This window comes from Mizuhopecten yessoensis, unplaced genomic scaffold (assembly GCF_002113885.1).
Source record: "Mizuhopecten yessoensis strain PY_sf001 unplaced genomic scaffold, ASM211388v2 scaffold10847, whole genome shotgun sequence".
Lineage (NCBI taxonomy): Eukaryota > Metazoa > Mollusca > Bivalvia > Pectinida > Pectinidae > Mizuhopecten > Mizuhopecten yessoensis.
This window is the reverse complement of record NW_018408751.1, coordinates 586,280-604,482: the sequence shown is the minus strand read 5'-3', so window position 1 is coordinate 604,482 and position 18,203 is coordinate 586,280. Positions and strand designations below refer to the sequence as shown.

At 36.1% G+C, this 18,203-nt stretch overlaps 1 protein-coding gene across 15 annotated transcripts in view; it reads left to right on the top strand.

Moving 5' to 3' along the window:
- Positions 1-8,939, top strand: part of LOC110462944 (kinesin-like protein unc-104) — an 83,168-nt gene extending 74,229 nt beyond the window's left edge. For all 15 annotated transcript variants that reach the window (XM_021517216.1, XM_021517217.1, XM_021517218.1 and 12 more), the window contains 6 exons: positions 590-1,098; positions 1,545-1,666; positions 2,409-2,676; positions 3,788-3,907; positions 4,674-4,792; positions 6,723-8,939. In XM_021517216.1, coding sequence (XP_021372891.1) covers positions 590-1,098; positions 1,545-1,666; positions 2,409-2,676; positions 3,788-3,907; positions 4,674-4,792; positions 6,723-6,762 — 1,178 coding nt within the window. In that variant the 3' untranslated portion in view covers positions 6,763-8,939. The remainder of the gene's footprint in view (positions 1-589; positions 1,099-1,544; positions 1,667-2,408; positions 2,677-3,787; positions 3,908-4,673; positions 4,793-6,722) is intronic.
- Positions 8,940-18,203: the final 9,264 nt, after the last annotated feature.

The window sequence follows — 18,203 nt, the reverse complement described above, 5'->3', positions numbered from 1 at the left end:
CCTAGTAACTCATACACCCCTACATATCTAAACTGGACTTGCCCAGTCTTTGATTTGGTAAGGTTCAAATGTGACTTTAGGGGTGATTGAGTTAACAGCCCAAACACATACCAGCCCTAATGAGTAACAACAATCTATCCCACTTAATTTCATTTCTCATCTTCGGAGGTTGTAAATGAGATATCCAGTCAATTTTTCTCAATACCTGCCTCATTTGGTTATAGTTGGCAAGTCATTCAAAAAACCACTTGAACATGGTAAAAATAAAATTTGAACCAGTATTTCATGTATTTAAAAAAAATAAGTATAATAAATATATTAACAACTAGTAGCGTTCACCCTTCAAAGGGTTCTTCAGGAGATACAGACTAAAATTTTAATAATAAGTTTAAGAGATAAAAGAAATTCATATCAAGCTGGACGTTTCCAGGTATTTTTTAGATGAATTTGTAATTTAAAATAATAAAATAAAATTTGTGAGAGTAATTGACTTGATTGGATATTTTTATCACAATCCTAAAATTATGAGGGATAGACTGTTGTCCAAACACATAACAAAACTTAATGTTTACCATGTAATTTTCCTTAGGTGTACAGCGACGTCAGCGCCGTGTCCTCGATACGTCCTCGACATACGTCAGGGGCGAGGAGAACCTGAACGGCTGGCGTCCCCGTGGGGACTCGCTCATCTTCGACCACCAGTGGGAGCTGGAGAAGCTCACCCGTCTTGAACTTGTGGAAAAGTCACGCCACGTGTTGTTACTGCGTGAAAAACTTGCGGAACAAAACAAAACTCACGAGCTGAGTAAACTGGACAAGGAGGCATCCAACAAGTCCGCTAAGGCGAGGCAGCAGGAGGAGACCAAGTCTGACGAAAAGATACAGCCACCGAGCCCAGACAAGGTCGACAACACGACAGACGAGAAACTCATCGAGAAATGGGAAAAGGTTGACGAAAGTGAAAAGGGCAAAAAGCTCAGCAAACGGGAGGCTATATTCAATTTTGAAACCAACGGGGATCCTGAAAAGGAGCTGATGGCCAAATGTCTTCGACTGTTGATCCACGGACGGGTTCCATTGTCTCCACCCCCAATTAAGGTACACACTAAGGAATATACCAAGCACGCACAATTTCATGTACAGTACCGAGTTTTATTATTTAGTAAAATTTACTATTTTACCATATTTATCAACCGAATTGTGATGTTGTTAATCTTGCATTTTGAATTCCACTTAATATCATTTTACCTAAAATCTTATTTTGGTTTATATCATGTTTTCTAAAAAGAGTACTTTTCTTTTAATCTTGCATTCTGCATGATTTTCCATTTGTCTATAACCATCAAGCCATTAATTGGGTTTTCATTGTACAGAATCCCTTTCATTCTTCACTGTTGGATGCTTGAATAACAGGGAGGTGTTTGTCATGTGAAATTCAGAGAATTACACTTTATTATATCTTTCTGAAATCTAATATGTATATATAGAATGACTTGCATTTCTCGACTCTGCTGTAAATGAAAGTACATTTTGAATGTTTGTAGACACCGACTGTGATGCTAGATTCTGTAGCCAGTACAAACACAAATACGTCGGAGGAGAGCGACGGTGTGACTGATTCCATGACCACCAGCATGTCTACATCGTCTGCCTCCGAAATGTTCAGGTGAGAGTAAGAGGTTATTACCTGCTCAAGAGACCACCCCTTTGGCCCATTCACCCTTAAGGCCACATTTGAACCTTACCAACTCAAAGACTGGGCAAGTCCAGTTTAAAAATATAGGGGTAAATGAGTTAATCAATTCCCTGCCTTAAGGAACCACAATTTTTATCAACCATAGAAATCAGTTTACTTTATATATAATAATTCTTTATTAAGAAACCATTTCTCAGTTTAGAGGTCAATTTTAAGCCTTCCCTTAAGTAGTTATATTTTACTACAGATTGGACTTGACTGTCTCATGGACTATCTGGGAAGTTTCCTGACAACTTCATAATAATAATTAATAATGATAATTTGAGGTTCTTATATATCACTTTATGAAAACCTAGTTCGTAGGTCGTCTCAAAGTGGTTCACAAATTATTATCCGTGGTTATAGGGCCTTTGCAACCAGCCAACATCTTTGTCAACTCCTTGGGGAGCATATAGCCGGTGCTGCCATTTCAGCGCTCACAGCTAGCATTGTACAATTCTAGCACTGCTCAACCACGTACTCATTTACAGCTGAGTAGTCTGGAACAAGCGGAGTGAAGTATCTTGCTCAAAGATACAATACAGTGCAGTGCTGTGACTCTAACCCACAACCCTTCAGTCACAAGCTCGTCGTCCTACCACTAGACTATAGTGCCTCCTTATCATCAGTGTCACTGTTCTTTATAGTACTGACTTCTCATTTTATCTTTCAGTAAACAATCCACAAACAACAACTCTATCCAATTGTCAAAATCCTGTGAAAGTCTGTCTACAAACTCGAACACCACAAACTCAAACACCTCCCAGGAGTCCTCAGCAGACAGGAAGTTATCACTGCCAATCAAATCAATGAATCTGAACCTAGACAGTGACATTTACATTCCACATATTGAGGAGGTGCGCGTCAGCCCTGTCGTTTCCAGGAAGGGCTACCTCAACTTCCTGGAGGAAAAGCACAGTGGCTGGGTCAAACGCTGGGTGGTAAGTAGGTCAGGGGTCAAATGCTGGGTGGTAAGTAGGTTAGAGGTCAAACACTTGGTGGCAAGTAGATCAGGGGTCAAATGCTGGGTGGTAAGTAGGTTAGAAGTCAAACACTTGGTGGTAAGTAGGTCAGGGGTCAAACTATTGGTGGTAAGTAGGTTAGAGGTCAAATTATTGGTGATTAAGAAGGGGTGAGAAAAAATGCTGGATGGATAGAAGATCAAGGGTCAAATGCTGGGTGGTAAGTAGGTAAGAGGTCAAACACTTGGTTGTAAGTAGGTCAGGGGTCAAATGCTGGGTGGTAAGTAAGTAAGAGGTCAAACACTTGGTGGTAAGTAGGTTAGAGGTCAAACTATTGGTGGCAAGTAGGTTAGAGGTCAAACTATTGGTGGTTAAGAAGGGGTGAGAAAAAATGCTGGATGGATAGAAGATCAAGGGTCAATTGCTGAGTGGTAAGTAGGTAAGAGGTCAAACACTTGGTTGTAAGTAGGTCAGGGGTCAAATGCTGGGTGGTAAGTAGGTTAGAGGTCAAACACTTGGTGGTTAGTAGGTTAGAGGTCAAGCTATTGGTGGTAACAAGGGCTGGGTCAAATACTGAATTGATAGAAGGTCAAGGGTCAAAGTCTTGGTGAAGAGCAAGTCAAGGTTTAAATGTTAGTTGATAAGAAGGTCAGGGGTCAAGTGCTTAGTGATTTTTAGGTCAGGGGTCAAATGCTTGGTGATAAGTAGGTCAGGGGTCAAATACCAGTTGGTAAGAAGGTTTGGGTCAAACACTAGACAGTAAGTAGATCATGGATTAAATGCTGGGTAGTTAGTACAGGTAGGTCAGGGGTCAAATACTGGATGGTGAATAGGTCAGGGGTCAAATGTTTGGGGATAAGTGATCGTGGGGTTAATTGCTTTATACATGGTTGATGATGAACTGGGGTCGATGCTGATTGGTAAATAGTTCAGGGGGTCAAGTGCTAGGTTAGTAGGTCAAGGGTTAAATGCCAGATAATAAGTGGAGGGATAACAGAATGTAATTGATGTCATGTGCTATGATCATCATAGTCGATGAAATTCCTCCATTAGTAGAAATATCTCTACATGTGACATTACACTTTTCTAGGTGGTGAGACGTCCATATGTGTACATTTACAATTCTGAGAAGGATCCAGTGGAGCGAGGAATCATCAATTTGGCCACATCTCAGATAGATTACAGTGAGGACCAACAAGCTCTGCTGAAGGTAGGGAAATACTCACCTATTAGATAGGATTTCACGGTTATTATTTGTCACTGTTTGGCAAAGAATTAAATCTTTTGAGAAAGGATATTACATTTATTTTTTTAATTTAGTGACTGTTACAAGTGATGTGTTGGTAAAGTTGCATTGAAACATGATAATAACCCTTTCACCACTGAAGACCATAATGGACTCATCCATATCAATGCATGGTAGAGTCTACTGAAGTTACATAGGGTTTAAAGGGGTAAAAGGAATATAATTATTTATTAAGTAGAATCATATGATATTCACACAATGTAATGTATAGAGAAAGTAGGATATTTCATGAATATAATGCTATTAGTTATCGAGTGTTTTTGGCTTCCATGGGACAGTTGAATCGGCTTTTGAGACCAACCCTCTTAAGCAATCCTATCTCTTAAATGATCATCATTTTCTCATTCGCACAAATCTGTTAACTATATATTAACCCTTTCACCACTGTAGACCATAATGGACTCATCCCAATAAATGCATGGTAGAGTCCACTAAAGTTACCTAGGGGTGAAAGGGTTAATTCTCTTTATTTAGAGACCATCTCTGCTAAAATGCCACTTTGGAGTCTTCCCTAGGGTTATCTCTTAACCCTTTCACCACTGTAGACCATAATGGACTCATCCCCATAAATGTATGGTAGAGTCTACTAAAGTTACCTAGCAGTGTAAGGGTTATTACAAGTAAGAATGTATTTGAATATGGAGTCACGGAATTATATTTTCTCCTGTAGGCCCGTAACACATTCTCTGTACTGACCAAGTACCGCGGGTTCCTGATGCAGACCCTTGACGAGAAGGACTTCCATGACTGGCTGTATGCTATAAACCCACTTCTGGCTGGCCAGATAAGGTGAGTACAGGTTTACCTGTAGTTCTATTGTTATCTAGAAATCTGCATAATTTACTGTGACTTGGAAATATCCAGGAGAGGGATCAAAGTTGAAGGATGAGTGCTGATCATACAAGATGATAGTTGGGACCCCCTGCAAAATTGGGAGGTTGGGGGTAGGGGGAGAGGATCTTTTGTACCTTCCTTTTGCGGACACAAAAGAAACCAATTTCTCTTTCATTCCTATGCATAAATGACAAAGCTATTTTGGGTAAAAAGGGGAGTAAGAGAAATTTCTTGAGTTTTATCCTGATTGAAAACCCCTTGGGTAAATTTCCCTATCCTGCACCCTTTGGCATGAAAGAGTCTTGTATTCCTTATTTTATTCCCCTTTCTTTTCATGGTCTCTCCCAAGACACCTCTGGTTAACCCATTGATAGAAAAATGTGACTCAAAAAGGGTTTAATGCTACCATGTCTGTGTTCTGATATTTTGGTGAGATATCGCTGGCACTTTAATGCATTCACCCCTGAAGACACATTTAAACTCTCCCAATTCAAAGGTTAGGATAGTTCATTATGGAATTTCAGGGGTGAATGAGTTAAAATGGCCATGCATTGAGTGACCCAATCACCTGAGGACACAAAATCCTAAACATGTCTAATGGTCTTCATGATCATCGAGTATAAGTAAAGTAAAATGATAGTAACGACCAATTTAAATTTTCATCTCTTTGATAAGAGTTTAATAAAAAAAAAAAAACTCAGTGATATAAAATATGAAGGAAACTGAGTCCGTTTATTATGTCGTTTCTAAATAAGGTCAAATGAAAAAAAGGAAATATCGCGATATATTTTTAGCTCACCTTATTTGATCTTGTATGGAAGCTCAATCTTTATAAGAAAATCATAATGAATCATGCTATTACGATTGGTATTGGCTGTTTGAAATATTAATAATCACTGGGTCAAACTTTCAACCTCCATCGGCGAAATCCATAAACTCATACAGTTAATTCTGCTTGCACATGATATTACTATATGTGGAATGTTGTGTTTTAACTCAATCACCCCTGAAATTTTTGAAATGGAAGGGTTCAAATGTGTCTCAAGGGGTCAATGAGTTAAAATTGGCTGACATGGCAGAAAAGGTTAAAGTTTAACTGCAGCAAATATTTCCTGGGCCCATATTCATGAAACCGTACTCATTCTCCAACTCAGATTCTGTGCTCAAACCTGAATTTCTTGCTCCTGTAATAAATTGATAAATAAAGTAAAGATTTTGTTGATGATATTGAAGAAATATAGTCTTATACCATTTTCAAAGTTAACAATTGTCTTTTGTATCGTGACACCTTATTTAAGAGAGTTACAAGGAAGTTGGCTTGAGTACAGAATGGTTTTATGAATACGGCATACTTGCCAACTATCCCTATTTAGGAGGGCGACTCACAATTTTGTACCCTGAAATTCAATACTTTCAACCAGTGAATTTGATGAACTATTCCTATGTTCTAAGCGCTAATGATTTCATCTGAAAGAACAACTCAAAAGATGTCATTTTAAAGGGTCATTGTGTCCCTAAGGGACATTTTATTTTTGGTTTTAACTTTTGAGCCTGCAGAATCTCCCCCAAGGAAATTTCAAAAGGTTGGCAAGTATGAATTACGGACCCTAGTATACAGCATTTCAGCAGTACTATTGTAAATATTGCTAAACCAGTATGAATTACGGACCCTAGTATACAGTATCTCAGCAGTGCTAGTGTAAATATTGCTTAACCAGTATGAATTACGGACCCTAGTATACAGCATTTCAGCAGTACTAGTGTAAATATTGCTAAACCAGTATGAATTACGGACCCTAGTATACAGCATCTCAGCAGTTCTAGTGTAAATATTGCTTAACCCAAAATCTTGGCTCACCATATTGACGATATTTTGTATTTGCAGGTCTACGCTGTCACGCCGTAAGCAGCCGGTACAGATATGAGTTATCTTGTAAACAGATGGATGAGAGCACGTGATGTGAGGATTGAGAGAATGATCTGGCAGCCAACAGCTGCACATTTATAGTGATTGATGAAATATTCCACATGTCTTCTCCAAAATTCAGAAAAGCGAAAAATATGTTCAACAAAATGCATTAACGCTAGATTTTGGAACAATGTTAAATTGGTTTTGGAATATTTTGACTGACAAATTCTACTTGAAGCTGATTTAGAATATTTACTTTTTTTTTTGTTAAATAAAAGAAATAAGAAAATCAACCAATCACATGAATGGATGTATATAGCCAATGAGAGAGCTTGTTATATAAACTCTGTATAATTCATCAAATGAATAGATACTAGTTATAGATTTGTCATTTTCATTTACCCATCATGCAAAGTGATTATATTGTGAGACTATGTGATCCTGTATGTATATTCAAAAAATTCAACAGTGTACGTTATTTTGTGTGGAGTTTTCTCCCCTTTTGCAAAATGGAGAATGCATTTTATCATAAGCTCATACAGATCCTGACCTACCTAACTCAGATATTGAGCTTTAAGTAGTGCAATATACAGAGATGAGGCTTAAAAAAATATTCCATGAGCTTTGCCGTCATGTGTTGTGGTGAATCGTTATAAGCACATTAAATGTGATTATTTGTAGCCGTGTGCGTCATCATGTAAACCTGACTATACCTTAATCTCGCAGTAGACTCGTTATCATAGTGCTGTATGTGTTGAAATATTATCTCATGTACATACTTTATCGATAAAAAAACTGAAAATAGGTCACATCTAGAGCCACAGTTGAACATTTTCAGGCTACAATTGGGAGTTTTGAAGGAATCTGGTAATGTGCTTTTGTTATTCATTGATGCTATGAAGCAGGAAGTAAATAAGTAATATGATAAATAATAAGTAAATAAGAAAAAGTAATATTGCTGTTTATCGTTAACTGTTTATCATTAAGGTAGAAATTTTTTGGTAAAAACTAATTTTACATAATATTCATTTGAAAATATCCTATGTTTGAGTTATTAGAATGTACTTAAAGTAAGTTAACAGTGCTAGAAAGAGGGACAGATTTTCTCCTGAATGGCAAACAAATATCAGTATATTGAGAATGGAACATTTGGATTTAGAAGACCCCGGGTAGCAAGTACATGTCAAAATGTTAATAATTGAATTCACACCAATTACTTATATTTTGTTTCAATCTCGATAAATACATCGGACCTACATATGAAGTACAGCGTATGTGCCAAATATGATATTAAACAAGAATAAGTGTTTTTTATGTCAAAGATTCTGTGTTAACGGCAACCAGGCACACAGCGACGTCGGTAGTGAAATTGGAATATACATATATATATATATATATCATATCAGAGGTATAGTGTTTTAAAGAAACAGTTGATAAAACAGTTAACGGTTCATTAGGTACAACAATATTGTCTAGTGACTTCCTTTACAAACAGCTGTTTGCCATATCGTACAGGCAGTGGGGAGGTATAAGATTAAACATTCCTTGTCAATTTTAATCCAGTTTTGTGAAAATATTTATTCCAACTTTGATAATACAAGCTCAGTTGTCTCCAATGTCCTGTGAATATCAAAGTAATTGTTTGATTTAAATCTATTGGTATATATTTTCGAACAGATTTATCAGATATAATGTTCAACTGGAGGAGTTGCCATGGTTAAATTCAATGCAACACAAGTTTTACTGTTTACGTAAATCTTTGTTTAATCAATTATAAACAAAATTTATTTGAGTATCTAGAAAAAAAATGTTTGTTTTAAAGTTCTTTCATGGCAATTAAAATTCATCAAAAAGGTAAAAATACATTTGAGCTGAATTTCGTAATACCCTGAAATAATGTACCGGTAATATATATAGCATTTTTAGGCTTAAGGTCAACACATGGAAGGGTTACTAGTATTTGGATGCTGGGGGCTTTGGAAGTTAACTAAGGGAGATAACACCATAAAAAAATACTGACAAAATACTTCTAAGATTCCTGCCGGCTGAGAAGATAAACTACTGCATTTTTCACATGAACTTTAATGGAATATACTTGTATATCTTTCAACTGAAAGTTATAAGGTTTATTTCTCGATCTCTTTAGAGTTATCAAATACATTATAACCATGTGATAGATTATGTAGATATATATATATATATATATATATATATATATATGGCTTTATAGATGAATTCTTTACAAACTCCATACCGGTTTAACATTCGACAATACAAATATGTAATTATTGTTTCATTTTTTGTAAATATTTCGCTTCTTGTGTTTCATTTCTGATTGTATATAAAGGACTGTGAATAGTAATTTATCATTGTAAGATATTTCTCTTGTGTTTATGTATTATTTTTGCTACCAAAGTTCCTGTAATGCGATCAACAATTCATGTTTAGCTACAGAGTTCCGTGTTTGTGAGCAACTGTTAATGTTTTACATCTTAACACCGTGATAAAAGGGTGTTTCCTTTTGTATTTATTAATATATGTTGTTACTGAATACTCAGTGATCTTTTGCAGAAATCTTATTTTTGGATATTTTCCAGTTCCTTTTTTTTATAACGCGTTGTGAGATATTTAATATTTATTATGCCTTAGTGATTTCATGTATTGTTAATGCCAGTCCTTTTAAAACATTATATAAACTATTTAAACTATTTTCCCCACCATAATCATAGATTGCAAAAGCTTGATAGAAGATTTACATTGAATGCAAAATACTGTTCATAGAAATATTTTCCATCATGAAATGAATGCAAAGTGTGATACAAGCATTCGTGGGAATTTACCTTCCCAGTTTTCGTGGTTGAAAAGAAAATCGGAACATTAGAACATAGTAAATGTCTGTACAATTTACTTGTCATTTAAGGATCCCCGTATCACTGCCCAAAAATGTTAACTATTTATGTATTGGAAACCGTTTTTATTGGCACGACTATAGATTTGATCAATCATTTCTGAAAAGAAAACCATACTGTGCATCGGACTTTGATAGGAAATAATGAAGATGAACTGAATTAAAGATTATAAACAAAAGTGTCTGAGTGATAAAAAGACAAAGAAATGATGAAGATGAAATGAATTAAAGATTATAAACAAAAGTGTCTGAGTGATAAAAAGACACCATGGAGCTAGACCCAGATTTGAACCCTGAACCTAAGGCTGCTAAACTATCCCCCTAACCAGGGACGTATAATGTCCCTACCCTAACACATTGAGCTACCTGGTCGACGGAAGTGTCCTGGCCCAATTTGCTCTACAGTTATATCCAAATGGAAGTTAAGGGGAGGTTACTGTATATAGGGAAAAACTACAGTGCAGTGGGACAGGGATCCTTAAGGAAGTTAAGGGGAGGTGACTGTATATAGGTAAAAACTACAGTGCAGTGGGACAGGGATCCTTAAGGAAGTTAAGGGGAGGTTACTGTATATAGGGAAAAACTACAGTGCAGTGGGACAGGGATCCTTAAATGGCAGAATTTACTCTCAAATATTTTACGTTGTATTACTCTGAACTGAAGTAGGTACAGAAAATGTCTCAAATTTGTGGTACATTATTCACCGTACCCTGATCTCCCCAAAAAACTTACCATATTGATTCTGCTGTATCCTCCATGTTTTTTAAGTAACATGACTCTTTAACACATTCACCCCTACACTTCTAACCTGGACTTGCCCAGTCTTTGATTTGGTAAGGTTCAAATGTGACTTTAGGGGTGAATGTGTCAAGAAAATTAAGTTGTAGTTGAAGGTTTCACAGCAATTTTATACTATTAAGTTGAGTCTTTCATAGAAAAGGGAAGTGGATTTGCTTACGTTACATTATCATTTATCATTATTTATATGTTCGTTATTAGATCCTATAGTTTATTTATGCCGTTTTTACTTGAATCTGCCTTGAAAGCTGGTTTGTCTTGTATGACATGTTTCTCAGATTGTGAATTTCGATTGTGCCAAGAAATAATTCATCATGCTTTGATCCTTAAGTTTGTGAGGGTCGTACTTTACGCGTAGAGATAAAAGTTAACAATGCTGAACACCGAATTTGAAAAACAAAGGTATGAAAAACATCGTGATAATAGTTTAACCATGTCGATCAATTTAGAATAATGTCTTTTTTATTTTAACTTATCTATAATACCGTAGAATCATGGTGTTGTATGCATCAGGTGGAAAAAAATACATAATTTCTTAAAGTCTTTCTAAATTCAGAACAAGATAGGGTGAGGCTGAAGATAGCTAGTTATGATATATGACTGATGCTGCATGGTAGAACATTTTATTATCTATTTTTATTACATTTTAGTTGCTTTCCACTGTTATTGTATGTGTATATGGTATGATACCTCAATATCATTCTTGATATACTAGCATACACAACTCCTAGTCTTCGTTTTGTTGATTTTGAGAGATGTCCTTACACACTGTACATATGGTGATATAGTGCTCACTATCAAAGTTTAGCACCATATGCTAGGGTTGATTAACTCATTCACCCCTACGATTCTAAACTGGACTTACCCAGTCTTTGATTTGGTAATGTTCAAATGTGACTTCAGGGATGAATTTGTTCATAAGAAAATGAAATATTTTGAACACTTTTTTTTTTAGTCTTACATGGTATTTTTTAATTTTTTTTTAGTATTGATTTGAAAATGCTTTTGCTCATATAAGTTTATTTACAGAACCATGTGACTGACGACCTAATACTGGTAAAAACAGTCACTGTGTCACCTTTTATACAGGTGTACCTGTCAGGTAAAAACAGTCACTGTGTCACCTTTTATACAGGTGTACCTGTCAGGTAAAAACAGTCAATGTGTCACCTTTTATACAGGTGTACCTGTCAGGTAAAAACAGTCAATGTGTCACCTTTTATACAGGTGTACCTGTCAGGTAAAAACAGTCAATGTGTCACCTTTTATACAGGTGTACCTGTCAGGTAAAAACAGTCAATGTGTCACCTTTTATACAGGTGTACCTGTCAGGTAAAAACAGTCAATGTGTCACCTTTTATACAGGTGTACCTGTCAGGTAAAAACAGTCAATGTGTCACCTTTTATACAGGTGTACCTGTCAGGTAAAAACAGTCAATGTGTCACCTTTTATACAGGTGTACCTGTCAGGTAAAAACAGTCAATGTGTCACCTTTTATACAGGTGTACCTGTCAGGTAAAAACAGTCAATGTGTCACCTTTTATACAGGTAAACAGTTTGTATTTATTTTTGTGCAGTTAATTCAATATATATATATAAATATATAGAAGATTGAAAGAAAAAAACACTTTTCAGCAGAAAAAATATGAAATTCATTTGCAGACTTGACATATTATCATTTGATTTTAATATTATCAGTTGCAGTTTATGCTTTCCTTGCCATTTAGTTATCATTTAGATGACTTACTTATTTACATTTTTTTTTTTACGATTGGCCATGACCAAATTGTTGCTTATATTCATTCTGAGTTTTGTGTTTTGGAACATCATGTCTGGGCCAGATAAATTGGTCGATAGTTTATCTCAAGTTCGGAGATCTCCTTTTAAATCATCGGTCTGGTCTTAACTGCACATGCATTTCCCGTACTAAAAAGGGAGAACTCGGGAGAGTGAAAGAGCAGTTTAGCATTTAACATCAATATAGCCATTATCCCAATATTTTCCACCAAACTTGTGTAGATTTAGATAAAGCAAGCTTAATAGTTTAAGTTTAACAGTTAGAAAACCTGTGAAATTCTCAGACAATTTACTATTATGAAGTTATAGTGTGGTTGTGTACAAGGCGAGAATTGAGTTCGTAATTCCAGCAACAAAGAAGAACAGCACAGTGAGAACAAAGATGTTTCTAAATTTAATGTTCTTGTTTTTTTGCAAAAAAGTTCTAGTTCTGTTGGGTTTTTTTTTGGTTTTTTTAGGTCACCTGAGCTTTAGCTCAAGTGACCTATTGCTATCCGTTTTCGTCCGTCGTCGTCCGTCGTCCGTTAACATTTTACATTTCAAACTTAAAGTCAAGTTCTGCTGGGCCGATTGAACTAAAAGTTGGTAGGAATGATCGCCTCATGGTCCTGACAAAGTGTTGTTATTTTTCGGGTCGATCAGAAATCCAATATGGCCGCCACGGCCGCCATTTTGAAAACCTATTTTAAACTTAAAGTCAAGTTCTGCTAGGCCGATTGAACTGAAAGTTTGTAGGAATGATCAGCTCATGGTCCTGACAAAGTGTTGTTATTTTTCAGGTCAATCAGAAATCCAATATGGCCGCCACGGCCGCCATTTTGAAAACCTATTTCAAGCTTAAAGTCAAGTTCTGCTGGACCGATTGAACTTAAAGTTTGTAGGAATGATCGACTCATGGTCCTGACAAAGTCTTGTTATTTTTCGGGTCGATCAGAAATCCAATATGGCCACCACGGCTGCCATTTTGAAAAACTATTTCAAACTTAAAGTTAAGTTCTACTTGGCCGATTGAACTGAAACTTTGTAGGAATGATCGAACATGGTCCTGACAAAGTGTTGTTATTTTTCGGGTCAATCAGAAATACAATTTGGCTGCCATGGCCGCTATTTTGCTACTAAGTTCTAATAGGCCGATCTCACTTAAAATTGGTATAGGAATGATCAGCTCATGGTCCTGACAAAGTTAAGTTAACATTACACTATTTTTTACTCAAATTGGTACATATTTCAACAACAAAAATAAATACTGTAGACTCAGGTGACCGTTAAGGCCCATGGGCCTCTTGTTTTTTGTTAATTTGGAAACCTTTTAAACCATTAAATCAGACACCATGATTGGAACAAATTTGTGAAGAATATTACTGGCTTGACTGTCACAGATACCTCTAGTTATATTTAGTGAGGTATTGGCACATGTAGGTCCATTAAATTTAATCTGTAAAAGGATGTGCTTATGGTTGTATAATAGGACAAATTGTTTTAACTTATTCACCCCTGAAATTTCATTATGAACTATTCAAACTTTTGAATGGGAAGAGATTAAATGTGTCTTCAGGGGTGAATGAGTGAAAGTCTGGTGGAAACCCAAGCAATCCAGAAGTCTATGTAAGCTGTCAGTCAGGTTCCATGCTTAGTTAAATGTTTTTACGTCCCGTGTGATCTGAATCCATGATACAAAAATTGCTCCCAGGATGTTTAACTCATTCACCCCTGAAATTTCATAATGAACTATTCCAACTTTTGAATTGGAAGAGTTTAAATGTTTCTTCAGGGGTGAATGGGTTAACTGATATATATAGGACAAATGCTCCATTTATATTAATGTTACAGTTTCTTGGGAGAACGGATGGAGGGATGGGAAGGGTGGGGGCACAATTATCTGCTAGCTTATATCCATTGGTGAACTCGTGATATTGTATTTGTCCTCTCACATCATATGAATTTACTCTGTAGTACTGTATAGTGGTTATTTTTCACAAGGGTTTTACTTTTGCAGTGCATAAACTACAGCTCACATGAACTCCTACAACCTTCTGGAAATTCTAAAACTCCCTGAAATTATATAACTTCATGCAAATTCTAAATTCCTGGGAAGTAAGATTGCCTGGGATTCTAACTCAAGCATGAACTTTAAAGTGTTTTGACCCCTGGGTGTTATAGCACTATACAGTATAACATTGTTGAATAATCAATTAAGGTTGCTTGTGAAATCAATTACAATATATAGCTCATACTGTCATTGTGTCTGTATAATGGAATGAAGCATTTCAGTGGCATATCTGATTTTGAAGATTATGTACTTGTATTAATGTTGAAATGTTCCGATATCAAACTCATTAATCACTGTGTGGTTGTTGATCTGTTTCACAAAATGTGTTCTGCATCTTTGACCTTTGACCCCCACATCTCACGCCGTGTACTGTAGTCAATCATTCCATGAACAGCATATCAAGATGTTCACATCTGTAGAATAATGCAATTCCAAAATGTCTTTAATAGCTTTTATTCAATACTGTCAAATGACACAATTTCATAGGGGATTTAGTTCAGTTCAAAGGTCCCAGGCTTTATAAGGTAAGCATGTGACCCTATAAGTCATCAGTTGTTTCCAAAAAAAAATAAAAAAAATAATAATTGGTTTTGTAATTGCATGCGATTTAAAACAACTGTAACTGAAATTGCATGTTTTAATCATGTTAGGGAGTATTTTAATATATATAATTACGTTGGTATGATAATTCATTTTCTAAATGAAGAAAATAAAATTTCAAATGGAGCTGTTTACATGTTGAAATGAATAAAAGAATAATTTTCATAAAAGTTAAAAAAGTAATGTTCAACCCAGATGTTTTCAATCGTAATACATGTGTTTTAGAAAATACTAGCATAAAAAAAAGAATTCCAGGTTAATCAGAAGTGTTTTCAAGACAGTGACTGTCAGATAAAAAGCAAGTGGTTCTGTGAAAGAGACTTTTAGCTGAATCACAAGTGTTTTGGTGACTGTGACTGCCAGGTAAAACACAAGTGTTTCCGTGACAGTGAATGTCGGATAAAAACAAGTGTTTCCGTGACAGTGACTGTCAGATAAAAAGCAAGTGGTTCCATGAAAGTGATTATCAGCTGATCATCACAAGCGTTTTGGTGACAGTGACTGCCAGGTAAAACACAAGTGTTTCCGTGACAGTGACTGTCAGTTAAAAAAAACAAGTGGTCCCATGAAAGTAATTATCAGCTGAATCACACGCGTTTTAGTGACAATGACTGCCAGGTAAAACACAAGTGTTTCTTTGAGAGTGACTAAGTTGAGGCTATGTGCAATATGTATCCCTGTTCAATAAAGATGTTATATATGTTATGGTGATGTTTATATTTACGTATAGTATATGATTGTGATATTTACTATTGCTGTCATCATAACTATTATTAGATAGTTCCTATTTGTTGACGATATTATATTCTTTCATGTTCGGCTGTTGCCATGGCAACCTAATCATGTGATCTGTATGATGATGTATGTACAGCTTTAACAATGAGCATGTTACATCGTTAAGTGTACCAGCAGGAATAAACTGCAGTTTGGAATTCACCTGTTTTGTTTTATGTTGTCAAGTTGCTTTCATACAAACATGACATATATTTAAAAAGGCTTGCAAACAGAAAAGTGAATGACTTAATAATAAGAGATTACCAAAGAATAAATAAAACGGTAATTCGACCTCAAAATTGCTAAAACTAAAAAGAGAAAAAACTGAGGATTGATTTTGGCTCGTCGCCACGAAGTAGTGGAAGCGAGACTAAGCTGTTGCTTTTTTCCGGCGACATCGTCTGTGTCAACATTAACATTGTTTTCGTTTAAGTTAGATTCACTGAAAGTATAAGTGCTAGACCAAACAAACGAACCATCAGTTCAGTTCAGTTCTTATTACCTTGAACCTTACGGCTCATCAGTTCAAAATAAACATATATACAAGGATAAACAATACAATCACTCACAACCATAGATGGTAGTACATCTCAACCCATGCATCAAATGCTGGATGCGGCTTGCTTTTCATGGTCTCTTGACTATGTCAGTATCTCCTTTAACATTAAGATTTTGCGTTTAAGTTAGTTTCATTTCAAATGTAGTCTACTACATTGAATTTATTTCACCAATATGTGCATTGATGGTCAAAGCGTGGCATAGGCGAGACGTATCAATCCAAATGGCTTGTTAAAGACTTTCCCTTAAATACACTTAAAAGGATTTTGACTGTATTGACATTGACATAGCTTATTTCAATATTATTGTATGAATGAAGGCTTTGTCCTGTCTCGGTGGCCATCTTAAGAGCATATATGAAATATCTAGCAAGGGAAGTACATTGTACTACTTTCTCTTTAAAGAACTTCATCCTTAATGCTGAAAGATGTGGTCCACCTTATGGCAGAAGGCAAAGTCCAAAATGCATAACACGTCCCTGGATCAAGGAAATTAAAAAAATTATTAATGAAGAGTGTTAACTTACGGTCGGTGGAAGTGCAGTAACCCAAAGTTTTTTTTTTAAATACTTCTCCTAAAGTTTTGCTGAAGGGAAACTATTGTGACCAGTTTATTTGACATAAAGCATTCTTGTGTGAAGGGAATTTAATGTTATATGAACGAAGATGTGGCCTCGTAGGGATAGGGTCCAGAAAGGATCATGTGAGTCAATTTTTGAAATAGTAGTCCTTATTTGAAGGGGAATAGATTTCAATATATATGAAACATTCTAAAACACTGCATAATTGAATGGTGTCACATCGTAAAGGACAGTGGAGCGGGACCAAAAATGAGAAATGTGTGTTAAAGACTACTCCCCAAGTACGAGGGAAGAATTCTGACCTGAATACATGTAGGAGTGGAACATCCCTAGACTAAAGGAATTCAGTGTTGGGTGGCAAATTAAAGGGGAAACATGTGTTTATCTTTAATAGATTTATTTGTACTTGGTTATGGGTGAAGCTAACCTGACCATAGTTAGACTTGAGCATCATCGGGGAAAAGAAATTCAACGTTAGGGCTGCAGTCGTATTGTGCCACTGTATACCCCAGAAGTAAATTTGCTTTGGTTTGATGTTTCACGTCCTAACAAAAGCTATGGTCATTTAAGGACGTGCTATGTTTTTATGGCAGTCAGAAAACCGGTGTGCCCATAGATAAACCACCAACATTCGCCAAGTACCTTGCGACTGCTCCTCGAAGTAGGCCTCGAACCCGGCCGCGACCAAGTGGTGGAGGGCTAGTGGTGGTCATGTAGACTGTCAGACGCCATAACCACCCGGTCAACGCGGCCCCTCCAGAAGTAAAATTAATGAAATGGGAATGTTTGGCATGCTCTCCTCAAAGATGTAGCCTCTACGAGAACATTTGCCTTACACCTTTAACAGGAACGTTTCCTTTCTCTTATAATGAGAAACTTGTCCCATGAAAAGAAACGCTGATATAGTTATGGTTTTAAACTTTTCGAACATATTTTGTGAAAATTCGACAAACGCAAAAATGAAAATTACAGAGGAAACAATCGTGAGTATGGTTGTATATCTGGTCAACAATAAACAGTTGATTTTGGAGGCAAGATTTTCCAGCAGACTGTAGGCATTCCTATCGGGACGAATTTAAACTGTGCTCTTCTTTTGGCCGACACGGTTTTTTGTATTTCTTATGAGGCTTAGTTTATTTAAGTGCTTATCAGAACTACTAGGAACATTCTTGGCAAGTAGTTCTATTCACTTTTAAATTTTTGAGGATAGACAGTTTACTATCTTTAAATAACACGAAAATGAATGGCTACGTTGAGGTACCCTCCTGAACACAAATACACTACAGACTCTTCTACATAAGCCTCCTCCCACTATCATTGTTTATAACATGACCAACAGGGAATTCATTCGTTTTCTGATCTTGAACTTTCCCTTTTTTAATAGTTATATT